Here is a 27413-nt window from a genome sequence, read left to right as displayed (position 1 = left end):
AGGCGCGGCGCGGCGCGGGCGGGGTGGGCGGGGGCGGGGCCTGCAGGCGCACGCCCGCCCCCGCCCCCTTCGCCCCCGCCCCCTGCGCCCTCCCCCGCCCTCCCCCGCCCGGCCGCAGGAGTTTTTAAAGTGGGCTGGCGGCCCCGGGAGCCGGACATTTGAGAGCGGTCCACGACACAGCCCCTGTACCCAACACAGCGCTAGCCTGAGGCGGCTGTACAATCCTCGGCAGTGTCCTGAGACTGTATGGTCATCTCCGCGGTCGCGCCCGCCCGGCCTTGGACTCTTCCAACTCCAGTCGTTGCAGCCACTTCTTATTTTTATGTTTATTTTTGAAAACCCAGAAAAGTGACTCCTCTTCGTGGGAAAAAGGAACTAAGGTCCCGCTCTCGCGGCCCTCTTTTTGGGTTTGACAGCCTCCTCCCACTCCTTTCCCCGACCCCGCCTCCCGGTGCAGGTTCCTCCCCGGCACCTCTCTCCACCCTCCTCCCCGCACCTAGCCAGCAGCGCGCAAACTTCCACCTGACCGTGCGGGGCGCTCGGGACCTGCGAGCACCTAGGACCTTTAACACCGGCCCGGGCCACAAGGAGTAGGCGAGGGCCGCAGCGAAGGCGGCGACGGCAATCCCCACCGGCCGGGGAGCTCAGGTGTCTGGCGTTTGAGAACGCCACGGCGACAATGACAGCTGACAAGGAGAAGAAAAGGTAAGCGGGCGTCGGAGCTGGTCTAAGGGGAATGGCCACGCCGCACGGGGTCGGAGCGACCGAGAGCGGCTAGAAGAGGAGTCCGCAGGGGTCTTTGAGGCCCGAGGATCGGTGTGGAGGGCTTTGAGGGGGGAGAGCAGGTGCCCCGTCTGTGGACGCGGCGCTTCGGCTTCGCAGTGGAGGGCTCTGTGGCCCGAAGAAGTCGCGAATCTGCGCGCGCGATGAGGCCAGGAGGCCCAGGGAGATGGCCCTGGAGGTCGGAGGGGCTGTGGCGCGTGGAACCTTCCCAGCTCGCCGCCGCTCCAGCCCCCCGCTCCAAATTCATGTGGCCAGCATGTTGAAAATGTTTCTGGGTTGACTTGACCCAGGTCAACTTTGGACTTTCTCAGGTTTCGCATGTGGGGCACCATCCACTGGTCTCTTTTCCTTGGGACCCCACGGGTCCTTCCAAATGAGCTACTGTGCTCGCACTGCGCCCAATCTGGCCAGGGGCCGGAGGCGGGGCGCCGCGCTGGGACGCGCCTCCGCGGAGGGGCCAGAACGCAGCAAAGGGCCCTACTCCGGGTTTGCAGACCCCACTGAAGCTTCGAGAAGCCCCCTTCCTGATCCCGCACCTTGACTCGGGAGGAGCGTTGTGTGGTGGGCAGGGTTGCCTCGCGAGGGCAGATGCGTTGGTGTGCGGGGAGGGAATGGAGACACTGGGTGCCCCCGGCAGGTCCCAGTGTCTCTCTCTCAAGAGCACAGAGAAGGGCAGCCACGATCCACCCGTCTGCCCTCGCGAGCCTCTCGGCACTGGGTGAGAGGCAACTCCGGCCAACTCTCACTGCCTTCCCGCCCCCGCCCGGCTTCTCCCCGCCCGGCCCTCTCCCGGCGCGGGTGTGAACGCACCGTGCGGCCACGCAGGCGTGGGTACGGCCTCGCCTCCCGCGAGCGTGCGAGGCTGGCTGCCTGGCCCCCTGCTCCTCTGGTCTCCGCTGGGGCTGCCCCGGTGCGCTGGCGTTTTCAGCCCCGCCCTCCGCGGCGGCTTGGCGGGGCTGGGTTTCGCGGGTTGCGGGGCGGGGGGGCAGAAATGGAATGAAAGTGCGGCCTGAGCCCGGGCGGATCAGCCGCAGGGCTGCGGGACGGTCGTGCGGGGATGGGGGGCCGAGACGCGAAGGGAGGGGATGACTAGCCCCGAGAGCTCAGTGCCTGGGTTGATTTGCTCTTGTTCGGACTGCTACTGTGGGACCTGCGCCAGAAACCTTGTATCTTCTGGTGGAAGGCGGCGGTTCCCACCTTGGTGCGCGGAGAAGGATTTGATAAATGGCAGCGAATCGCGCGCGTTCTGGCCAGGCACCGGGGCTCTCGCTCCTGGGTCTCTGGGGGACCCGGGTCCCCCTTCCCGGCCGCAGCTCCCCCTCCCGCGTCACGGTGGCGGCCCCGGACCTGAGCTGGGTGAGGGAGCGTGGGCCCCCGGGCCTCGCAGTTCCCTTGGGGGCCTGTGTCTTTTGAGGGCGGCAAAGCAAGGAAGAGAGCTTAAGATCCCAACGCATTTTGTAAAATGTAAATTTTGTAAAATAGCCTGCATCCTGATGCCAGTAATAATGACTGAACAACCAAAAAACAAAATTATAGTCAGCTCTTCTGAGCGCGCTTTGGGCTCTGGAGCCGGCGAGGGAATTTATGGTACATTATACAACTGTGATGCCTATCAGTGACTGTCGCAATCGCGAAGGTGGGGACTGATGGCAATCTTGACAGTTGTGTGAAGTGTTAGCTTCTCCCCGCGGCTCAGCGCCGGGTCCTTGTGTTATGTATATTAATCGTCGCCAGAAACTTGGGAGCAGGGGAAATAATTACTTTGACCCGCTGTAATGCCTCCTTCGTTGGAGAGGGAGGGAGCTGGAATAGGAGATGGAAAGAAATTGGGTAATCAGACTCCGAATTACTCTCCTGAGCGGCGGGTTTAAAGAACGGCCGCGGCGATCGCCTGGTGAGCCGCCTTGAAGGCCGCTGCGGGACCGCTGCGCGGAGCTGGTGGCCGCGCCGAATGTGTCCGCCCTCGGCGACTTGCTTGGTTGTTTGGGTTGCAGACTGGCCGGACAAACAGCGTGCACCTCGCCTTCCAGAGCCCCGTGAAGGGTTGTCTAATTCCTCTTGGGCTAATTGTTTTGAAATCTGTATTTACTTTTCGCGTCTGGCTGTTTGTTCGCTGCAGGCTCCTTGCGGGACCAAGGTGAACCAATACATTCAAAGTTAGTGTGTCATCTAAGTGTCTGTCCTTAGCTTTCCAGAAGTACCAAGTGCAGTGTGATGCCTGCTGAGGGGGCTCTCACGATGATGATTCTGCAACATTGGTTCTTAAGATTTGTCACTCTTCTGGTTCAGCAGAGCCGTTTTCTTTCCCAAAATTCAAGATGCACAGAACACTTGCAGTGTTCCTTCTAACAAAGCCCTCAAGAAGTGGGCGGGATTATTTTTGTTCCAAAACGTTCATGCCTGGATGGATATGTTAATGTTTAATAATAAAGCGTTTGCTTTCTAAATGTTGGCTGGCTGGCTGGCTGGCCTCCATGGTGGATATCAAAGTGCATTTTGGTGGTAGTGGGCATTCCTATTGATCTCAGAGACAGAAGCGGAAGCTTGCTAAGGGTACCGCACACACCTTTCTGTATCAATGTGTCAGGTGGAAGTGGTGTGTGTGGGGGGGGGGGCGGGTCTCATTAATTAAGGTTCTCTTCGGTGAAGAGCTAGAAAGTGTCTGGTGCGCCTGGTTGGCTGAGTCGGTTGAGCATCTGACTCTTGATTTCAGCTCAGGTCTTGATCTCAGGGTGCTGAGTTCAAGCTCAAGCTCAGCAGGCCATTGGGCTCCATGCTGGGTGTGGAGCCTACTTAAAAAGAGCTGGAAAGTGTCTCACTTCCTGAATAGAACAATTTCTGAGTCCTTTCCCTGAGAGAGAAGGGTTTGGATGTTCTTAGGTGTGTGGGGATTGGAGAGTGGTTCAGGTAAATGTAAATGAGATCTTTGATAATCCAGGAGCAAAGTCCACTCTAAAGTCAGACCCAGCTCAGAGCACCTTTCTGGAATGCTTAGATCACTTAATGCAGGGCCAGCGGTGGAAGGGGAGTTGGAGACATGGACCAGAAGTTTTCAAACTACTGTCCCACCCCCCCCCACCCTCACCAGCTGGACTTAGTTGTTCCTCTGCTAAAATAAAATCAAAGCCCACCTTTTCCCAATTCTGATGGGAAAACTATTGCTAGGCAGTTTTTCTCAATGTAGGTGTATTTTCTATAAATATTCCTTTATCATTTGATTTCTCTGTCCACTGCATTACCAGAAATCACCAGAATGCAGGGATGATAAGGAGTTGGTTTAACACCTTCTAGGTTCAGGCATTTCGTATTTAATTCATTACAGCTTTCGCGAAGTTCAAAAAGAATGCTGTGGTCTCAGGTGTTTTTTCCGTGTTGCTGATGGGGAGCTTAACAATCATCTTATAAGCGCTTATGGAAATCATCTAGTTTGAGGCCCAGACAGGTTCAGTGACTTTTCTAGTCACAAGGAAAGTTAGTGCTGGTAAGAATCAGAACCCTGGTTCATTGCTTTCAATTAATTATGTATTTTCCAATTGTTGACGAAATAGTATCCCCAGCCCTGAAATGCCTCTAAACAGTGAGAATGATTTCCAAAGGATTACAGTGCCCTCTCCCCCACCCCTGCCAAATCACTGAACCTTGTAGAAAGGAGATTTGCTCTTCTAGATAATTATAAAAGACTTCAAGCTGCAGCAGCAGTGCCTCTGTTTGCTTTTTGCAAAATAGGAAGCGGAGTTGGCACGGGTTCCATTGTCTATAAACTTCAGGAAGTTTGAATTCAATTGTCTTAGTGCTCTCCCTTTATTTCACTTAGAAAAAAAATTTACTTATCTGTGGACCTCATTAAAGAAAACCAATGCAAGGACTGTTGCACAGCAGAGCAGATTGTTTTGTGAAGTAGAGAGCCCCATGTCAGCGGAGACATTCAAGCAGCCGCTAGATTGATTCCTGTCCTGAGTTGGCATTTTCTCTAGGAGTGAGAACTGTGAGACTCAAACTATTTAAATCACTTAGAATGTAAATCAGTCAGTGTGTGTGTGTGTGTGTGTTTGCATGTGTGTGTAGGGTGATCCTCAACTCTCTCTAGGAATTTATGTTATAAAATGTTTACAGATAGAAGGAACCAATTAGATTAATTCTCAGTGCTCCAGGATTCCAGCCCCATACATTTGAAAATACCTGCTGTCATGTCTTATCTCAAGATATAGGCGTTTCTCCTTTTCAAGAAATCTATCCAGTAGCATTTGCTTTTTATGTATTTTCCCCAGTTTTGTCTCATACCAACATGACTTTTCATTTTAACCTAATGAAGCTTCCCTTTTGCTTCTAGTACTGCCCATCACTGATAGTTCACCACTGATAGTTCACCTGGTAGGGTTTTTGCCAATGGTGTCAAGTTAGCGATGTTTCCTCACGGAGCCCCCAGGCCCATGATGTCTGTTTTCATGATGAAAAGCAGCTCTGCTGTTCACACCCTGATATAAATCAGTAAGACAACAAATGTGTGTTGAATACTTGCTCCTACTCTGGATAAAATGCTAAAGAAGAGACTAAGAAATAGGAGATATGGTGCTTTCAGTCGCTTAGTTTGATTGGTGGGGGGAGGAGGACACGTAAGGAAGCTTACCCAAATATATAGATAGTAGCAGCTTACATGTAGCTTTTTTGTTGGGATCAAATCTTTTGAAGCTAAAGATGAGAAGCTCTTAGTAGCACTTCAGGCTGTAACAGTTATTGAAAAGTATTGTGTGGGTTGGTGGGTGGGAGAGTTGATCCGTAGTTTTCCTTGGAATCATACAGGGCAGATGCTGACCACCAGCATGGAGACTGGCTCGGGTAGGGTCAAATGGGGGTAGTCAGGGTTGGGGGTAATGAGAGTAAAGAAAAGGCGGAGGGTTCAGGAGTGTTCCCTCTTGTGTACTTCCATATTATGGACAGGAAGGCCCCGAAGATGAATGTTTGCTGTTCTTTAGCACTTTTGGGTGAGGAGCACAGGAGGAGGTGTCCAGTAGGGTTCTGGGAGTGATAGGGTAGAGGTTGTGGTCCCTCTGAGGATAACAGTACAGACAGCTATGACTTCAAGAAGGCCAAGAAGAGAGAGGGAGCTTAACCTGGGCTTTGTGAGTAGGCTTCATTCAGGGGGTGGTCTGTGAGCCTCTGAAATTGGGTGCAAGATATTATGTATATAAGCCATTTTTTTTTTTCCCTGAGGGAAGTTTGCCCAGAGCCTCAGTAGCCTTTCAGAGCTTCTGAGATCTGAAGAGGACAAGCCCTTGTTCTTCAGCGTCTGATTTGGTGACTGCCTTACATTTCAGGCTCTTTCTGTTCAGGTCCCAGACAGTTCCCACATTTCACTGCCAGTGTCTCTCCCTGTCTTGGAGATGGGGGAGGGGTTTGGTGTGTGTGTATCTAGTAAAGATTTTGTGGTGCACTTTAAGCTTACCTGTACCTGGCTGGCCTGTCTACCCACCCACACAGCTGCCTTCAGTAATGGAAGGAAGGGGAGTGAGCAGACAGCACAGGGTTAGTTCTGGTGTGATTCATTTCCTTTTTCTTGTCTTTCTTTTTGGGGGGGGGGAGGGGTGGAGAGAGACTCTTAAGCAGTCTCCACAGCCAGCATGAGCCCAATGTTGGGCTCCAGTCCCACAACCTGGAGATCATGACCCGAGCTGAAATCAAGAGTCAGCCACTTAACCGACTGAGCCCCCCAGGCACCCCATGATGTGGTTCATTTTCTTAATGCTCTTAAATCAGCCATGAAAATTTGTCCTCACATTTTCCATCATCCCCAAACAGTTATTTGGAGGCCCTTTTATGCACTAAGAATGTGTGTGTCCTTAAGAGAAATAATATATGCAGTAGGACAAAACCATAAAACCTGAACATTTTAGTCTCCTTTGTGTAGGCTCTGTTCTCAGAACGTTACATGGATTAACTCTTTCAATCCTCCTAACAACCTTGTAGCATGAGCCCTGTTATTATCCCCATTTCACTGATGGGAAAGCTGAAGTATAGAAAGGCAACTGCCAAAGATCAGATCGGTGGGAGTGGGATTTGAATTGGGCCAAGTGTCTCTAGATTCTGTACATTTAACCAGAGGTCCATTTCCCCTTACCTTTTCTAAGCTGTCTATGAAGTATTTAATACCATGCCTGACCATGGTAAGTACTCTATAATGATAACTGCTTTTGCTGTTGTAGTTATAATTATTATAATTACTTTTTTGTGACTCATCCCTGTATTGAACCTCACACACAGACAGGGATTGAAGATCTGAAGGGTGGACTTGGAAGTCCTGGAAATTCTTATTTTTCGTGGATTTCCCTCAACTCTGACCGGAGGTGGTTCTCTACTGCCCCCAAGAAGTTCAAAGCTTTCCACCTCCCGCCCTTCACTGGTGGCAAGACTTCAATAATTACTTTAGCCTTCAGACTCCATTGTGCAGGAGAACCTGTTAGAAGTCTTCCTCTGTGGCTTCTGAAGAACCATCTCCAAATCAAGATGCACAAGACTTCCTCTGGCTCTTTTGATCTTTTGAAATTGCACGGACAGGAAGGAAAGAATGGATGGAGGAATAAAGAATAGCCAAGACTGTTGCAATAATAATATGTTGCATTTTTATATACTCCTCTCTCTGAGAAGCCCTGAGCCTTCACAGCCATCCCAACACTGGCTTCGGCACTGTGAGCCTAGGATGGTTTTCTGAGCTTTCCCTGTGCTGTAAAATATAAGTGCACCAACACATATCATAACCGAGAGAGAAGCAAGTCCTATGGGCAGTTGCATATCATCATATGTGTGGTAGTTATGCATGGGTATGCGCTCCTCACAGCCTCTGTGATTTCCAGGCAGAGTTTGGGTGTACTTTGTTGCCAGTTGTCTGGTCCTGTGTATTGAAAGCCACAGACTGCCGTAGGAGTATGAAGTCAAGAAGGGTGGCGGGGCCCTTTGAGATCTCTGGATCCAAGGAGACAGGTGCCGAATGGGTTAGAATGTTATCTACTTGGAAGGGGCCTTTTGTTTTCCTAGTTTCTCTAGAAATACTGGTTTGCTTGACAGCCTCAGGCTGTTTCCAGGTGCCACGTGTACATCAGCAAAAACTCTTACATGGCAAGACCACCAGAAGCTTCACATGTTCCCAGGAGGCACACACTCCCCGCCCCCCCCAATTTGGAAAAAGTTCTTCAGTTTTAACGTTATAAGTAACTTCTGTGCAAGATAATGACTCTGGGAAGCAGTTCCTTTTCTCATGTGGGAAGATACTTCAGAAAGGGTGGTTCGTTAGTAAGGAGAATGACCCATTAAAAAAAGGGTATTTATCTGTCACACACCCACCTGGCATTTCCCCAATTCTCCAAAGCCTTGGAAGTGGATTGTTAGAACTCTCTTCTTATATGCCTCCGGTGACTTCCTGCATCCCCTTTTCATGGCACCCTCCAATAAAAAAAACAACAACAACAACAAAAAAACAACTAAGAGGTTAGTTCAAGGAATCTTAGCAGATTAGTGGTTTTACTGAGTTAGGCTGTGTAATAAAACACATGAGCAAGGAAAATGACTCCATTATGCTGTATTCGTGATGGTGCTGCTGGAGGGTAGCCCCCATCACTGTGTCGGCTTCCTGCAAATGCTGGGGGTACAGCCAATATTATAGTTTTTGTAGAAGTTAATCAACTCTATGACTTTAGTTGTTTGGTTGTGACTTTAGTTGACTCTCTCAGTCTCATTTTCAGTCTGAGACTCCCTGCTTTTGTGGGGAGTCAGTGGTTTGCTATGAATAAGAGACACGTGGGCTCAATCTGAGACCATTCAGAAGCTTTTTATAAATCCTTTAAAATACATCAGTTAAGGCATATGGTTATTGGTGGCAGTAATCCTTTAAGTCACTGTGCTGTGTGTCTAGCCATACAGTGTTTTTGTCCTCTGTGTCTTGATGTATTAACAGATACATGTATTGTACTTTGATACAAAATTTTCAAAAAAGTTTTTTTCATATTGTCACCACTGTGTATAATATTTGTCCTGACTGCCCCTGGGTTGGGGGCAGGGGGAAAGAAGGGCAAAACATTATCCTAATTTTATACTTGGGAAATTGAGCTGCTAACAGAAGCAAACCACACTGTCTGCAGTGAAACCTACCACTGGACCCAGGTGTCCTCGGTGAGGTTAGGCCCCTAGGCATCCCCTGGGGCTCCTGTTACAAGGTAATAAAGAACCAAGAGCACAAAAGGGGTGACTCAAACTTCAGTAGTAACTATTCTCATTACTAATGAGTAATTACAGCAAATATTTACAGGCCTCCTTCCTACCTTTACAACTTCCTGTTGCTGAAGCACTTTGGAGTATTGAGAAAGATTGTCCTGGAAAAAGAAGTCATACATAGTTGCAGGAAAGAGTGGCTTTAAGCACACACCAAAAAAATTGGTTGCTTTGCTCTGTTTATGAATTCCACAGGGAAACAACAGAGAATTATGCTCCTGAGGGGCTGTTTGAGGATCCATTTCTAGGAGCTTTAAAACAAATTTTTAAAAAATCAATTCTGGATGATCGAATATCTGGGAAAATGGGACCCAATATGTTTTTACAGATTGTTCTAGAAATAAAAAGACTGCAAAGTAAAATTTTTGAGTTCAAGCACAGGTCATTTGGTCAACAGTCTTTTGTGGACATAATCTCTGCAATATTTTTCTGAATGAAGACAGTTGTGCATGATGGAGTCAACCAGGATATATAAAATACACCATGTGGGTACCACAGGGAGCTAGAAGACTACCATTCACTTAATAAAGATTCCAGAGTAAATCCTGATAATGCTCATTTCCTATACACTTGGTTTAAAGAGCACTCCAGTGAAATTGCTTTCTTCAGTATCTAAGCCACTGTACCCTTCTATTTCTCTCCTGTGTTTCCAAGAGTCCTCAGATGCTATTTTCGAATGGCAATATTCACTCCAGTACTGGCTAACGTTGATGAAGCTAATTTTGGTGCCCGGGGTTAAGGGAGAGAGAAGTCCTCTACAGAGCCAAAAGGGCTTTCTGGTGCCTGGGGTTGGAACAGCGTGGTGTTAGTAGACACACCACGGTTCACCTTTAGAACCTTTATTTGTGCGCTTGCACAACAAATGTTTACCCAGATATTAAGGTAAGAAAAGTATGAAGGTCACATTTCGCTGGTAAGAGGGGAGCTTCTATAAATGTAATCATATCACTATGCAGCAGGAGGCTGTCTTTTATTCTATACTAGGGACTTAGGGGAATTAATGGTGGGTGGGGCATGGGAACCAGGCCCTTCTCTGTCTTTTGGCTTCCTTGCCTGCACCCTGCAGGTCCTGGCTCAGCTGATGTGCCCCTCCCATTAGGCGAGGCCCTTTGGGTTAGTCGAGAAGTCAGAGGAAATTGTAGTCCACTGTGTGGCCCCACTCTCTGGAGTCTTGTGGTGCTCCATGGAAATTGGTGCCCCGTGCATTTCCCTGCTGACTGGCTGGGAAGCAGGCTGCCTACTAAAATAGCTTTCCTAGCCTCTCAGGAGAGGTTTGCATGGTGCTGATATTGCCCCTATTTTAGGCAGGGCTGTCATGTCCTGGGAGCACAGAGAGTCTTCAGGGTGGCAAAGGGGTTTCTTTTGTTGTGGATTTGAGTGTTTCTCCTAAAGATCTCTAAGGGTTAGCTTTGCTCAGAGCCTGAACGAAGACATGGATCCCTGGCCCAATTTCCTTCCCAAGGGCAGCCTGCATGGCAGTGCAAGTTCATCTCACTGACAGTAAGGGACCCCACCCCAGCTCTCCCCTCATCTACCATCCCTGGACATGCCTTCTGAACTCCAGCTATGCAGGCCCCCTCCCTCTGGCCTAAGAGCTTTCTCCCCCCAGGTCACAGGACTCCCTTCCATCCGGATCCCCTCAACCTCCTCCTTCCATCTTGGACTCTCCTCTCCTCTCCTTCTACTCAGATATCCCCCCACTTTCCTAGGGTGAGCCCAAGGGCTCCCACTCCAGCAAAGCCTTCCTAGTAATTCGCATGCTGGCACCTCCCCTCCACCCCTGCGTGGCTCTTCCTTAGGTTTGCCAAAGAGCCTGCCTGATTCTGTTTCCTTGTTGTCTAACGACATTGTACGTGTTGTTGTCTTTCCAACTAGACTGCGTGCTGCTTAAGGGCTAGGATGTCTCGTTTTCTGCTGTGCTCTGTCATACTTTCCACATTTTGAATCCCTAAAATCATACTTCATTTTTAAAAATCATAGAATTGCCTTTTTTTTTTTTTTTTTTTGCCGTCCCTTGGGTTACTTGGAAAGCCTGCCTCTTGGGTTCTGCTTTTCTCATTCATGTAGATTTGAGCCCTTTACTCATTTTCCTTTGAAAAGAAAGAAGAACTTGGGGGAACCACGGGCAGGTCTTGTTGATACAGGATTTTACATAAAATGCAAACATCAGGCTAGTATTATGTTAATGTTCCACACACCAAGGCAAGTGTCAGCCAAACAACAAAGTACTCCAGCTTTAGTCTCAAAGTTTAAAAGGCCGCATGGGGAAGTGTATGCAGGCAGAGTACACAGCTCTCAGCTCAGAAATCATCTTCCCTGGGGAGCCTTCCCTGAGCAGCTGCACCTTGGTTACCCCTTATTTATGTAGTCTTCGGTCTGTACTTTATTATTTGTATAATGCTTTTATAACTTGCTTTTGAATGTGTATGTGTCTGTCCCTGAAAACATTTAGGTGGTAAGCCCTTCATGAGCAGGGACCAGTCATCTTTTTCTTTTCTTTTTTCATATTAAACATGTAGTTTTATTCAGGTTTGATTTTAACAAATGGTTAACGAAAGAAAGCCCACAGGAAAGGGTGGAGCTCACTGATGCCCGAGGAGAAGGCAGGTCCCCTCCCCTCCCCTCTCCTCCTCTTCCCTCCCCAGCTAAGGGGATTTGAGAAGAGACAAAGGCAGGGGAGGGGGCTGGTCCCCAGTCTGTGGGGTGGGGCTTGGGGTAAAGGGCCATGGGGAACAAGGGGCGGTCCTCTTTTTCTGTTCTTTCTTCCCATATATGGCACCCAGAACACAGGCCCACATTTGGGCCTCAGTAATTCTGTGTCCAGAATTTGGGATGCTTAGTGCAGAGGGTTAGAGGGACAGGAAGAAAGCTTTGCTCAGATCAACTTACTCATTTTCCTTGATCACCCAACAGGCATGTAGTGAGGGTCTGTGTGTAAACGTTTATAGGTTACCTACCGCATTCAGGTGTCATGCCATGCAATGAAGTTACAAAGAATCATTAGATGGACCCTGCCCTCAGGGATTATAGTCTAGTTTTGAGTTAAAGAGTCCCTAAAATTGTTTAAAACATTGCAAGATGGTTATGTTGATGGGGACCCTAGACCCCTCTTTAAGATGTCACTATCTTCTTAGGTAGTTGAAACTAGCTCAGATAAATGATGGAGCAAACAGAGGAATATTAGTAATTAAGTGAATGTGAATAAGGGGAAATAGATCTAGTGTGTTGCGAATAATTAGGAGGTCAGCATTGATTAGAGGGCCATTTAACAGAGGAGCATTAAGATCTAGGTCTTCAACATTGGGTAGAACTTAAACAAGCATATGGGTATGGGGTATTCCAGTTGGGGTGAACAGCTTAAGTCAAATGAAGAGGCAGTAATAAACAGGTTGGGCATGCCAGGACTGGTGAGCTGGCTCCTTCCACAGCTGAGTCCAGAGCACTGTTAACGGACAGGAGGTGAGGACCAGGCCTGGGCTGGTATGGGGGAAGTAGGAATAGTCCTTCCTGAGTCATATTGTGATGGAATCTTTGGGCTGTCTTGGGGCCATGAGAGCATGCCTGCCTCTCTTGAGAATAAGTGAGACATGGGAGAGCTGCTCAGGGCACCTCTGTTACCTGCCAACCAGGAGCCTGGCTCTCGTGTGAACACCACAGGGTACCTGGAGGGGGCTGTGATTATTCTCCATAAGAATGACCTCAAAGACTAGAAATGTCCCCCCGTATTGCTTAGGAAATCAGTCATTGCCAATGTGCCTGAATCACTCTGGAATATATATATTTGGACTGTACCATCCCTCAGGCAATAAATACCTCCCAGTGTACAAAACCAGAGCTGGAAGAGGACAGCTTACCGTATGCTAAAATAACTTCCTTCAGGCTCTGAGGAGGGGTGCAACCACCCTTATCCTGCGTTCTCATTTTGATGATAAAGTCTCTGTCCCCTTAATACTTTGGTAAACCCGTCATTCTATCCCTGCTTGCTCTTTCTCATTCCAGATTCTAGGGCTTTGAATCTGATCATTGTAGAAAGATAGGGAAGTCCCTTCAACACAGCACTATTTACAGGGAGGGAGACAGCCACATCCAAGTCAGGTCACCCCTTTTGTCAGTCTCAACCGATAACTGTTAAGAGCATCCCTCGAACAGAGCACTGCAACCAGGCTGTTCCTGGCCCCATCTCCTTCCTATTACGTGGCTACCCCATTCCCTAAAGCCTGAGCTCTGCTGGTCTTGGGCAGATGCTGCCAGAAGAGAAAGAAAAGGAGTTGTCTTTGTGGAGTCACCAGGGTAGGGCCTTTTCCCTCCCCCAGCAGGTATAACCTTTCCCCCAGAGGTGTTCAGAAGCACTTGAGGTCAGGGTTGGACACTTGTGAGCAGGGCCCTGGCCAGAAATCCCGAGAAGCTCTGGAGAGGCTCTTACACCGGGGACCAGTAGAGTCCCTTCAGTGCATGCTGTCCAATGGTACTTTGAGGGAGGCTGTACCCCCCCGAATGTGGTTGGCTTGGGATTTAATCTTATCGTGACATCGGTATGCCTCCATCTCTTAATCCTTCTCTGTCCCCTCAGTAATCAATCAGTAACTGGTCGTTGAAGTGGGAAACTGCCACCTAGTGCTGGCATGCTGGCTTTATTCCGTGGTATATGCTCAGTCATCAAAATACCTGCTCTGTGCAGGCCGCTGAACATTGGGGCTGAACCCAGAGAAGGGTCTCTGGAGGCAGGCAGAGGGAGCCTTCCTCATCGGGGATTGCAGGTGACCGAGAGCTACAGAGCCCAGTGCAGCCCGGACATAGGGCTGTCTGTGCCTTGAGCAATCCCCAGGAAGCTGCCTTGGGGACATCCTAAGAAACCCCATTGGCCAGACAGTGGTGTTTACTCCAGTCTGGCCAGAGCTAGAAGTTTGAGTTTAGCATCTACCTAACCACAGCTCCAGGTAGGCCTCAGGAGGGAGAAGACAGGTGTCCTGACCAAACTCATCTGTGACTACACCACTGGGGGCTGGAGTCTGTGAATATACCATATCTATTCCTTTGTGGTTTTTTTCCCTTCCCTTCCAAAGTAAAAATTCCTTTTGAAAAAATTTCGACGTTGCCTGTGCTGAACTCCTAGCAAACTGTTCTCCCCGCTTAGACCAGAGTGGGGAGGGGACCCCGGGCACATTTGGTGGTGGTGTGGTCACCAGAGCCTCTGGCCAGTTCCGGGCCTTGGGATATCCTGGTGACCAGAGCATGCAGGCGGAAAGGAGCTCTGAGCGGACTGTGAATGTTGATCCCTTCTCTCCGGAGTCGTTCATTTGAGCACACTTGAAACGATTTTCCATATTCAGATGAACATAAGCCTTGTGATTCTGCAGCACCTGTAACCCCTTATATGGACTCCACTCTTACAGGATTAATGACCACAGCCGTAACTCTCCTTGACTTAGGTCTTCTGGGCCTCAGCAGGGCACATGTTGATATTGGAAAGGGACAAACTTTCACCCACCTGAATTTCTTTGCCTTCAAAATCAGTGTCAAGGGATGACCACAAGAGTTCCATATTTCTTAGCCTTTGTTTTGCTAACCAGATTGTAAATGCTCCAGGGTATTTACAATCTGTTTGGCAAAACAGATTGTAAATCTTCACTTGTTTTGTGTCCCTGGCAAAGCTTGCCTCCACATGAAGGTCACAGGAGCTCTCAAAAGTCTCTAGGAGTCGGAAAGACTGTTCTAGATCCCTTTCTGACTTGTGTGACCTAAAACAGGTAATTTAACCTCTCTGCGTGTTTCACATTCCAAAAGGGGGATTAGACACACTGACTGCTTTCTAAGAGTACTGTCAGGAGGTTGAAATGAGCTAGAGTTTCAGTAAAACCAGGCATTTAAAAAGCATATTACACTTCAAAAATCATTTTTGCAACCATTATCTCACTACAAAGACCTTTGAAAGGATAAAGTGCAGTCTGTTAAGGCATCATCATTAACAAGCACAGCGGTCTAATCATTCGGCACATCGTTACCTGTTGGAGTGATTTGACTGTAGTTGGAAGGGAGTCTCAGGAGAATCTGAAGGGAGATGCTTTTCAGGATTATGGGCTCTTACCAACAGTGATTTTGGGTTATGAGTTATATTTTTCCCATACTCTGAGATGAGAGGAAATCTGATAACACCAAGAGACCAAGGAAACTTCCAAGACTCTTGAAAAATGGTCTGACTTGGGACGTGTCCCTTTCCATGCCTGGCCTGCTCTCCCCTCACCTGGGGAGATAGAGGGTCCATACCAGCTGCCATCTTGTGAAAAGTGGGAATTTCCCTTTGACTTTGCACTCCCAGGTCTCTTGACCTAAAGGGCTGTACGCACACCCCATCTGCTCAGGTCCCACCTGCTGCTTTGCATCTTATGAGTAAGATCTCATTGTGGACTCCCGAAGGGACAGAGTCTTTAAAATAAAGGTCAGGCAACTTATTGCAAGATCCAGAAATGGGGGGCATACGAGTGCCATGACGATAACCTGGGCCTCCCGGTGTTACTGGAAGTGGGAAGAGGCTTTGGGTGTGAGGACCCTGGCTCTGCCACACTGGGACCATGATACTTGGCCTCAGATCTGCAGCATTCCTGCTACCTCTTGTGCCTGAACGTGCCCTTCCTGCATCCCCACGCGCATCCAGCCAGAGACTTGAGCCTGAGGTCTCAGCTTCAGTATTACCTCCTTGGGAAGCCTTTCCCAACCTTCCTCGGTTAACTTCCTTCCCTCCATTCCTGTTCTCCTGTTTATTTTTTGTAACAAGACTTCCCACATGCTGTTGTTGTTGTTATTATTATTATTTTGGTCTACTTACTATCTTTTGCTCCCCTCTAGTTTTAAGATTCTAGAGGGCAGGGACTGTGCTGATTTGCTCACCACTGTATCCATAGTGTTCGGGGAGTGCCAGGCACATATTAGATGCTCCTGAAAATAATTGCTAAGTGAAATAATTTATCTAGGATTGCTGGGTCTTTGTCCTCAACTCTACACTTCTGTTTCTTACATGTGTTTGGTGCTTAATTTTTTTTTTTTTTCCAAATTGATGATGTAGATTAAAGTAGTTGTCATTCTCATCATGTAGATGAAACCATTGTGACATAAAAATGTGATCACAAAGCCAGAAAGTGGTGGAGCCCATGTTAACAAACCCCCAGGCCTAGCCTCTTTCTACTGTCTCTCTGGGCACCCGATTTTTGTGCTGTGGTGGTATTGTTTGTCCTGTTTGGCAATGTTTACACCGGAGGAGTAGGGGCCATTGTGTGTTGGTGACGTCTGGAAATACACAAGAGAGTCCCAGGAGAACACCACTGGTGGTTCTTACCACGATTAGCAATTTGTCAGGCCAGGGGCAGTGACTGGGTGGGTGTCCCTCCCTATGTGGCTGGTCCTGCCTGCTCCTGACAGAGGCAAAGGGGAGTGGGAATCCTTGGACCCCAGCCCCTATTTCTGTCTGGTCCCGTCTGTCCCACCTCTCACATCTAGTCCCTTTTTGCTTGGGGAGTGTCCTGTTTGGGTATCTAGTGGAATTTCTGTGGTCTGGTGGAGAGGAAAGAGGAGTGCTAACTGGCTCAGTGACCTCTGAGCATCAGTTTCTCCACCTTTAAAATGGGCCAGTAGGTGGGAGCCAGACACCAAGATCCCTTTTAGGGTTCTAATTCCATTGTGAAGTGAAGTCCAAGGGGAGCCTGGTTTCCAGTGCTTCCTTAGGGAAGGAGGATGAGCTGTTAGAGGTGATCAGCGGGAGCCTGGAGGAAGCCTCTCCAATTTCCTTGAACCCCCCCCCCCCCAAGAGGAGGTTCTGTTAAAGTGGACAGGGGTCGAGACGTGGCAGTCACTATTGGGCATGGAGTGATGCTCCAGAAGAGGGCTGGGTCCACTTCCACAATAGCAGCAGGACCGCCCTTGAGAAGGAAGGGGGGTGAGGTGTGACAGAATGCACACTGCGCAGTGGTTTCTACCGAGGGAACAGCTATGTTATCAGGAGGAGCAGTGGCTCATCTCCTAATGCCTGAGGAGAGGGAGGCGGGCTGCTAAGAGAACTGGCTCCCACCTGCCGCAACCACACCGCAGTCTGTCGCGGACCCCCTCTGAGCCTCTGTTTTCCACACTGTTAGAAGTCTGCTCTTGTCTCTGCCTGCCGACTGGATTGGGCTGGGAAAACAGAAATTGCTGCTGGGGGTTGGGGTTGTTACTGCCACGACTCCTATATGCAGGAATAGTTATTTATAGATGTGTGGGTATAAATGAACAAATCTGGAGTGCTCAGGCTTGATAGGGACATGGGACAATGGACACACGCCCCCTGATCTGAGGCAGTGAGCAGCAAGCCTGAGTTAGGAAACCGGGGGCCTGGAGAGGAGCAGGCTCAAACATTACCGAATGGAGTCGGGCTGTACTGGGGGGAGGGGAGCGCACTGTGGGACAGAGGTGAGTCACCGTGCATGAGTGTTGGGGAGTCACCTTGAACTTGGGCCAAAAAAGTAGAAATATTGGGATTTGGGTTTATCTGCCTTTAATCAGGTACATCAAGTTCTGGATGGCCGCCCACTGGCCAGAGACCTGGGGTGGACGGCTCTGCCTTGCCGCCCTGGGAAGGCTTTCTGCTGGCTTCAGCCCTGCTGAGCAAAGTCCGCTTGTTCACTGGAGTTCACACAGACTCCTTGCCAGGCCTGCCCAGAATCCTGTCTCCTCTGACTTCCTGTGCTCTTGCATAATATTTCCTTGCTTCTTGAATGGCTGCCCCCACCATGGGGGCAGCTCACTGACTGACGCTGCTGGCTGGAGAGCAGGATATGGAGGGAGGGTGGGTGCGCATAGACATCACCCAAGGGTGCTCTGGGCCCTGTGGGTCGAGGGTAGGAGGCACAGTGCTCCCCATAGTGGTTGGTGGAAGATTTTAGCATAAGGGTAGTTAGGGAGACTGTTCAGGTATGTACACACACACACACCAGTCCCCACACATCTCTCCTGTAAAATTATTTTTAAAGTAGCTAAGTTTTTTTTTAATTATAAAAACTATACATGTTCCCTGTAAAAAGACCTAGTATAGGAGGGTATCAAGATTAAAAATCAGCAAAATTTTACCACCCAGAGGTAACCACTGTTAACATTTTCTTGAACCTACTTCTACATAATAAATATGGATGTGTAATCCAGAATGCTATTATATTATGTCTTGTGAAAAATGCATTTTCTATACAGAATTATCTCATAGCTATCATGGTACATAGATTTACTAAGTAGCTGTATTAAGTTCCACTTACAGATGTATCATAATGCAACCCCTATTCACTGACGTGTCTAGGCTCAGAAAACAAGCTATAACCAGCCCAAAGATTATTCTCAAACCTGAAAAGCAGCATCTCTCCCATATTCCTGACCAGTGTGTTAGCTCTGGTATCCCAGAAATAACTACAAATTAAAAGGTGTTTTTTTTTTTTTTTAAAACCCATATAGGGTTTTCTCTAGGCTTAGAATAATTCACATGGTTGCATAGATGAGACTGGGACGATAGGGCTGCCAGGGCTGGGCTGGGTCTCACTTTGGATAAGATGATCTCCCAGTGTGGCCCATATATCTGCTTTGAGCAAGGAGCCACTAGCTGGGAGAACAAGTTTTTCTTCAGTGGTGTCCCTGTGCCCAAGACTTCAAATAAGCTCCATTTAAAATTTTAATTGGTTTTGCCCTTCTGAAATTTTGTGACACAATCCATATCTTGTAAAAGGCACGCTTTCTTCTTTACACAGTAGTGTATTTGTGATATTAAAAACGTTAATGTGTATACAGTATCATTCAGATTTGTTACAGTTAGAAGATTTTTAAAACTCGGCTAAAATAAATGGTATCAATGCAGTGTTTCTATCCCAACCCTGAAAGCTGAATATTTTCAAGGGTTGTGACGAGCTACTTCTCTTCCACTGCTGATGGCTGTTGGAAGTGTGGCGTAGATTTTAGTTCGCTTCAACGTAAAGATGATGCCTCTTCTTTTGAGGGCCAGGTGTCTACAGCATTTGCTTAATTTTCTTTGAATCATTTTTAAACTGGATTGAATATTTCTTTGATTTAATCAGGAGTTTTAGTTTGAGGCTGGGGTTCATTGCTTGTGGTTGGTAATTGCTTGTTAGGTTTACTCTTGAGTCAAGACAAATTGTTTCCTAGTGCTTTCTGTTTCAGACTTTTCTTCTAAATCTAAACCTTCGAAAGCACGATAATGCTAGTCAATTTAAACACATTTATTTAAAACCTCTCAGGCATCATTTAAAAAAAAAAAACTTGCAATCAAAATTAGCACCGATAGAATCCAAGTATCTTACCCCATTTTGTTTATAGTTGTCTGCTGTCTGGGTAAATAATCTATTACAACAAATTTGCGTAATTATAGTCTCTCCTTCAATTTCTTCATCCTGGACTCTTTTTTCTAGAATTACTGGTGAGACTGTTATTACATCAAATTCCCTGACTGTACTCCTGAAGAATTAGGAGGGGGGTAAGAATGAGAGAAAACACTATGTTGCCTGCTTTATAGCGTTTGCAGTATGTAGACATGTAGCAAGTTAATTTTGTCATTGCTCCCTTTCCTCATCCTTACCTGATTTTGGTGGGGTCTTTGCCATGTGGGCACATTTGGGAAATGGGGAGGGACGAGAAGACTGAATCGGTCCTCAGAACTATGCAGCAGGACTTTGCTGAAATTGATACTTCTGTACAGTGAACATGGAGCAGCTGTTGGCCTGGCAACCCCTACGTGGAAAAGTGCACGCTGCTTGCAGATGACTTTTGCAGTACTCAGTGTTAATCTGATAAATGGCTTTTTTAATAGTAGTTTCTGGGCTAATGGAAAGGTCGAAGCAAACCTTCATGAACGGGAAGAAGGATGGGGATTTTGAAGCCACCGAGTGAACACGCTGCAGAGCCCCAGCCAAATCTCCAGTTTCAGCTGAGTGTCGCTTTTTCACATCAGATATGCTTAGAGCTTGGCAAACTGAAGAAAACTGGGAGTGCTGTTTGTCTTGAAAAGGTGTAGCTGTCGTTATCATTTCAGATTTCGAACATGGAGGTGTTTTGGAGTCCTTTTTATTCAAGACGTTTACTTTGAGACTTAAGGACTACTATAGAAAGTTGACATTGTGGTATCTTTTTCCTTTGCTGATGGTGGTGGAGTGAAGGTGGTTAATGGCTTTTTTTTTTTTTTTTACTGTGGTTAAAAAAAATATATAACATAAAATTTATCATTTACGCCATTTTTAAGTGTACGCTTCATTTGGCATTAGGTACATTCACACTGTTGTGCAGCCATCGGCACCATCCCTCTCAAGAACTTTTTCATCTTCCCACACTGAAAAGTCCACTAAACACTAACTTCCCATTCCTCCCTCCTCCAAGCCCCCAGTAACCACTGTTCTACCTTCTCTCTGAATGTGACTACTCTAGGAGCCTCAGGCAAGTGGAATCATATGATATTCGTCCTTTTGTGTCTGGCCGATTTCACTTAGCAGAACGTGTTCAAGTTTCATTCATGTTGTAGCACATGTCAGAATCTCATTCCTTTTAAGGCTGAATAATATTCCATTGTTGCTTATACTGCATTCTGCTTATTCTTCCCTAAATGGGCATTTGGGTTGTGTCTACCTTTGGCTATTATGAATAATGCTGCTAGGAACATGGGTGTACAAATATCTGTGTGAGTCCCTGCTTTCAGTTCTTTGGGGTATAGACCTAGGAGTGGAGCTGGATCTATGTTTAAATTTCCCAGTGCGGGGCTTGAACTCACAACCCTGAGATCAAGACCTGAGCGGAGACCAAGGGTCGGATGCTCAACCAGCTGAGCCACCCAGGCGCCCCCTATGTTTTTTTTGTTTGTTTAGACTTTATTTATTTATTTGAGAGAGAGAGAGAGAGCAAGAGAAAGCACAGGTGGGGAGTAGAGGGAGAAGCAGACTCCCCACTGAGCAGGGAGCCTGACGTGGAACTCGATCCCACCTGGGATCGTGACCTGAGTGGAAGGCAGACGCTTAACGGACTGAGCCACCCAGGCGCCCCTGGCGCCACCTATGTTTAAATTTTCGAGGAACCACCAAGTGTTTTCCGTAACCGCTGCACCACTGCACCTTCCCACCAACAGCGCACAAGGGTTCCAATTTCCCCACATCTTCACCAACACTTGTTGTTTCCTGTTTTTTTTTGTTTTTGTTTTTAAAAGCCATCCTAGGGGATGGGAAGTAGTATTTCATTGTGCTTCTAATTTGCATTTCCCTAACAATTAGTTTATTTGTCCTAATGAATATATTGGCCCATGCACGATGGCCTGCACGGGAGTGGAAATCGCACCCGTGGGTTATCCCTGTGAGGCAACTGGGACTCTCCTTGCAGTGATGCTTGTTGGCCTAAGAGGTGAAAGGGAAGGAGGTGCGGGCGTGTCAGCAGCCCACCTGTTCTCAAAGTTCGTACCGTGGAGCAAGTGAAACTAGGTGAAACCGGAGAGACCTTTGGGACTGAAATAACAGCAAATCTTTGGATGTGGTTTAACAAAGGCAAGCCCTCTGTGGGCTGGACCTCTGCTCTGTAATCCTTCCTGCTTTAGCAGGATGTGTAGGCGTAAGTATCTCTCTTCCCTGAGAATAAGCACTGTTCGCACTGGCTACAGAAGCCTGAGCCCAGCTTCTTCCCTCTCCTCGGGGAGGAAATCCCCCAGACATCTTGCCAGGGGGTTGTGGAGGTCTTTGAACTGCCCTGCTAATTTCTCCACCTGGAACCGTATACACACCCCCTCCTCATATCCACCCCCTAAGTTCTCGCGTGGGCAGCTTGTGTTTTGGCAGGAAAGGAAAAGAAGTTGGAATTAAAGCACCCAGGATAAGCTTGGCACTTTGCTGGTCACTTTGTAGCAGATGGAAAACATGACTTCTATAAGACTTACAACTGAATGTACGACTCTTTACGACAGGGGTTCCAAACTTTAGCATGCATCAGAACCAGAATTCACAGTCCTGGGCCTCATCCCCAGAGTTTCTAATTCAGGAGGTCCGGGGTGGGGCCCGAGAATTTATCTAACAACTTCCCAGGTAGATGCTGCTGCTGCTGGTCTAGGGACCACGCTTTGAGAACCACTACTTTGTATCAACCCTGTGAAATAGGTCTTATTTCCATTTATAGATGAGGAGCTGAGTTGTAGAGAGGCAAAATGACTTGCCCCAGGTCATCCAGTCAGAGTGCCCAAGCCCCGATTTGAAGGCGGGGCCCTCACTCCAAAGCCCCTGTTGTTTCCATTGTATCTGGAGGGGTATAGATGCATAGCCCTTGAGCATCCCTCGTACAGTCCACCCCCAGGACAGGCAGTATCAGCCAAGCATAGCACCTCTGAGCACACAGGTGGCCTTAGAATCCTTCACACGCTGCTCCCAACAACCATAGCTACCCAGCAGTGGGGGCTGAAATTAGTTATACCTGTACCAATGAATTTAGCCTCCCTAAAATAGAGACATTACCAAAGAGCAATTTGTTAACATCTGAAAAGAGCCCTAGCCTGAGCTGCAGTCTCCACTGCTTAGGAGGAAAGTGGTTGGTGGATTTGGAGCTGTGAGAAGCACAGCCCCCGCAAACTGTGCTGGGACCTGATGGGTCACCAACGAGAATCTTCATTTAGCACCCAGGCAAAGGCAAGATCTTGGCTAGGGGCCTGGACCCTTAAAAAGTTTTAAACTTAGACGACATTAAGGGCGCCTGGGTGGCTCAGTTGGTTAAGTGACTGCCTTCAGCTCAGGTCATGATCCTGGAGTCCCGGGATCAAGTCTCGCATCGGGCTCCCTGCTCGGCGGGGGGTCTGCTTCTCCCTCTGATCCTCTTCCCTCTTGTGCTCTCTGTCTCTCATTCTCTCTCTCTCAAATAAATAAATAAAATCTTTAAAAAAAAAATAAAATAAATAAAAATAAAAAATAAACTTAGACGACATTAATAAGGAGATTTTTTTTAAAAGCCACCATAATTTATTTAATTCATCTCTGCTATATTTTACTGAAAAATTAGTTATTCCATGATCTCGCACTAAGTTCAGTCTAGTAAGACTGGTAAAGGTAGAGTAGTGCCAGAGGCAGTTGTGTCCACACTTGATGAGGTCTTTCAACAAATGGGCAGAAGGAATACATATACTTAAACAGTGATGACACCTTGAATTTACATGGCATCTCTGAATCCCAAAGTCATCCACAGATTTCTCTCTTGTGTTCTTGTGAAATGAGAGATTGATAGAAAATTGATCTCGCTGATAGATCGGGAAGAATAATTCATTTTTTTTCCCCTAAAAATTGTGAATTGTATCAGGCATTGCCGCTGTTACATTCCTTGGACACTCGCTTATATGTTTTCCAAAGGGAGTAAATGGAAATAAAAGCAGAGTTTTACAGAGGTCAAGAGTGTTCTGAACTATATTTGTAAATCGCCAAAGTGAACTGATTGTATCAGGTGTGATTATCCTGTCTTCTGAAATAACCCACCACCACCTCTTGCATGTTTCCACCAGCCGACACAATGTGTGGCCGTCACCGCCACCACCACCACCAACAAGTATTTAATCTGTTGCTATTATGTGTATAGGGAGCTCTCTTGTTTCATTGGCTATTTATACTCAGCCTAAAAGGAAGGGCAGGATGAATTATGATTTTATACATCTCGGGTGCCCCATAATATTTAGCAAGGCTTTTGTAGTAGATACTCGATAAAAATTCATTATCTGAAAATACAGATCTTTTTTAAATTTGGAAAAAAGAAGCAATGTAATTTCTGTAAGCATACGTGTAAGATAGGTGGATATGTATACATCTACCTTGTATATCTGACACAAGAGTATGTACAGGTATCTGCGGATGTGTTTGCATGGACGTATTCTTTTTAAGTGATGGATGACTTTGCATTTCAGATCCGAATTGGACATATGATGGGGTTGAGGGGAAGATTGGAGCTGAGGTCACATGTACAGCGTTGAAAAGAACACCAGTAGGGAAGGTGTATGTATGTTGGAAGTGGAGAAAATAACCCTGAGAACAGACTGGTGCAGGGCTGTCTCTGGCCAAACCAGGAAGCGGTTACAGGGAACATTTATGTTTATTACCTTGAAGGGCCTTCCTGGGTTCTTCCTTCTGGGTTGTTTTGAGAGGAAAGACTTTGTGGTCCTTGACCATCTCCACCTTGGAGATCTCCTTTATAGAGGAAAAATTTCTCTGCACATTCCTAATGCCCATGTTTCTATATGAACATGCTTGTAGTCATGCTATCTTTTTTTTCTTCTTTTTAAAGAAGACCTCCTATGTAGCCTACCTGGCAAAAGAAGGAGGAAAACTTCATCCAACAATATGTCTGGAGACAAGAAAGCTTTCCAAGATGCTGAATGGGTCTTCAACGAAACCATATGGGATTGGAAGTCAGTTTCATGCAAATACACAGCAGTGACTCAGTTGGCCATTGAAAGCCACTGGCCATGGCCATGCAGGTCAAATGAAATAGATCAGCAAGAACAGGTCATTTAATGGTTAAAAATTTGAACATCGGACCCCTAAAAAAAAAGGGGGGGGTTCCTTCATAATGTCGCTTGTCCTGGCTAATAGTATATGTGCTTTGAGCAGTCCATCTTGGTTTGGGAGTAGCACGTAGATGTTGGGAGCACAAGAAAAGGAATGATATCATCTCTGCCCATTTTGGCTATGATGACGCTCCATGGTGGGCAAGACTGGGGCTGGTTAGAATGAAAACTGGTCATCTTTGGGCAACTCCTGGATGCCAAGGTTTTTCCACAGTAAGTTTTAAAGCCACGTATTAAAAGCAGCTACGTAAGTGGGAAGCTGACTGCACCTTAAAAAAGGCTTAACAGGAGAGGCAGAGTCCTCTGTTTGGAGCCTGTTTCATTAAATGTCAAGGGTAGGGAAATTCAAAACCAGTGAATGTTCCTGCTCTGCACTGAAAATGGATTTGGCTGGAGCCAGTCTCATAGCCGGCACGAGCCATACTTCTGTCCTGCTCAGTGTGGGAACAGACTTCAGCTACGGTACTGGGTTAGGAAGTTCCCAATCGACAGAGATTGTTTAATATTTAGGTATGGTCTGTAGCTCGTTTAACATTGAAAGAGAAGAAAACAGATCCAGTTTATCTTTTGTGTGGACCTGAACTTCCCAGGTGGAGCAGAAAAGTCCCCTGAGGACAGGCTCCTGGGAAGAGCCCCCCCTCCCTATTCAAGTGCCGAGAAGAAGGCTCCCTGAGGTCTGATGGCCCATCGCTCTCCGGTGGGCAGCAGTTTGGGATGTGCAATGTCGGAGCCTGGGTGGCTCAGTCGGTTAAGCGACTGCCTTCGGCTCAGGTCATGATCCCGGAGTCCCTGGATCGAGTCCTGCATCGGGCTCCCTGCTCAGTGGGGAGTCTGCTTCTCCCTCTGACCCTCCCCCCTCTCATGTACTCCCTCTCTCTCATTCTCTCTCTCTCAAATAAAAATAAATAAAAAATCTAAAAAAAAAAAAAAAAATCTTGGTGCTATGGGTGGAAAGAAAATAGGAGCAGAGAGTATAGAGGGGACCAGAGTCGTCAGGAGATTTGTAGCAGCCATAAATCCAACAGAGGGGACCACAGAAGCTGTAGACAGGAGCTCTGGCTTGTGTACCGAACCCCAGGATTCTCCAACTTGGAACATGGCATTCATATTTAAAGCAGAACTGCAGCAAAACCACAGTTACATATTTAGGATGGAGCTGGGACAAAGTCTATAAATAAACTCCTCGCGCGAAGCACCAGTAGGGACAGAAACTATAAGGAGGCTCACCCTGGTTTTCCAGATCTTCTTGGATGATCATTCCAGTAGAACGTAGCGCCTGGCCCAAAGCAGGCACAAAACAATCACGTGGGAGAGCCCAGTGCTCTGCCCTCCGTAGCTCTGGGCAGAGCGGCCCTGTGCGTCCCAGTGGTGTTCTCAGCCCCTCCTCTAGAGGGCAGCACACAGAGGCGGCGCTGCAGAGCCCTCCAGCCGCCGCTCTGCCAGAGCTCCGTGTTGCCTCGGGCCTCTTGAGCCATCGGAGATGAGTTCCCCATCCTCTCTCCCCAGGGCGTTGGAACTGAGGTTTTGAGAAAACTCGGCAGCAGCCTCAAATTTCTCCTGCAGCCTGACTATCCCACAGTTGCTCAAGGTAGACATGCACATTGGGCCATGAACAACCCTGGCCTCCGCAGGTCACAAGAGACTTAACAGTACTTGGCAGAGGCTGCCACGGGAGCAGTGTAGACAGTGAGCGAGGTCACCTCGGCCAGGGAATGGGGGACACCTCCTGGAAGGGGTGAGCTGGGAGTTTGGGCCTTGAAGGATGTGTGGAGGCCAGGCCAGCAGATAAGATGGATAGAGGCATCAAGTAGTTATATTCCCCACTACTTGTAGCCACACACTTCCTCCTCACTAACCAAACCTGGGAGGAGGCAGGGCCGGTTAGATCTGGCGCTTTGTCCTCGGAGAGGGATATGAGTGGAAATGACAGATGAGCCGAAAGAAGGAACTCCCTGGCCTCAACCGGTCACAGAGAATTCCTGCTTATCCACCAAGCAGTCAGTGATGGCGCGGCTTGATAGGCCAGTTTGTGACATCCTGGCTTCAGATGAACAGACCACAAACCCTCACACAGCTTTCTGCCGAATTTCCTTCCCAGTAAAAACCCAGTAATCTTGGTAATAACTGTCAGTACATTTTATTTATGGAGCATCCTCTGTAAAGGCACAAGCATGGGTCATATTTGCCGTCAGAACACATGTCCACACAAGCACCCGCAAAGGTAGGAGGACAGATGGGGTCACGGGGGTTCATAAGAGGGAAAGGTACAGTGACCTGGCCTTACAACCTTTCCGAGAAAATCAGAGATGACAAATGTTCAGAACTTGAGCCTGCCCTCCAGGCCAGTATGCTAAGCACCTTTCTTCCCTCCCAAATTTTACTCTTGGCTCATCCGCCCCCCTCCTTCCTTTCATTAAAAAAAGTTCTCTTTTCCCAAATAAGCAAGATGGAGTCAAACTTTGCAACCCCAAATGTACGAAATAAACATTATTCCTAATGAGCCTCTGGGAAAGTGCTCACCTTTGAACTTGGCCAAGGATTATAGAGGAAAGAAAAAGTCTTAAGAGCTTGATAGAGTGTTAGAGCTTCCTGGATTTTTGAAGTCAAGTCACATATTACAGTTCTTTTCCTTAATAAGGGCAGCTCCAGAAATCCTTCCTGGATGATTAGACCATGTCCAAAAGTGGAGACCTCTGGTTGGTCCCTGATGCTGGTTTGGAGATCGTCATCTGGGTGCTAGGCAACAACAGGACAGGAGGTGCTGTTTCTAGAATGCTCCTCCTCTCTGACT

At 47.6% G+C, this 27413-nt stretch overlaps 1 protein-coding gene across 1 annotated transcript in view; it reads left to right on the top strand.

Moving 5' to 3' along the window:
* Positions 1–178: 178 nt before the first annotated feature.
* The window catches only part of EPAS1 (endothelial PAS domain protein 1), an 80823-nt gene continuing 53588 nt past the window's right edge, over positions 179–27413 (top strand). The window contains exon 1 of the mRNA XM_021701296.1: positions 179–705. Within this exon, the coding sequence (XP_021556971.1) occupies positions 680–705 (26 nt within the window). The 5' untranslated portion in view covers positions 179–679. The remainder of the gene's footprint in view (positions 706–27413) is intronic.

The sequence above is a fragment of the Neomonachus schauinslandi genome, chromosome 10, assembly GCF_002201575.2.
Source record: "Neomonachus schauinslandi chromosome 10, ASM220157v2, whole genome shotgun sequence".
Lineage (NCBI taxonomy): Eukaryota > Metazoa > Chordata > Mammalia > Carnivora > Phocidae > Neomonachus > Neomonachus schauinslandi.
This window is presented reverse-complemented; position numbering and strand designations above follow the sequence as displayed.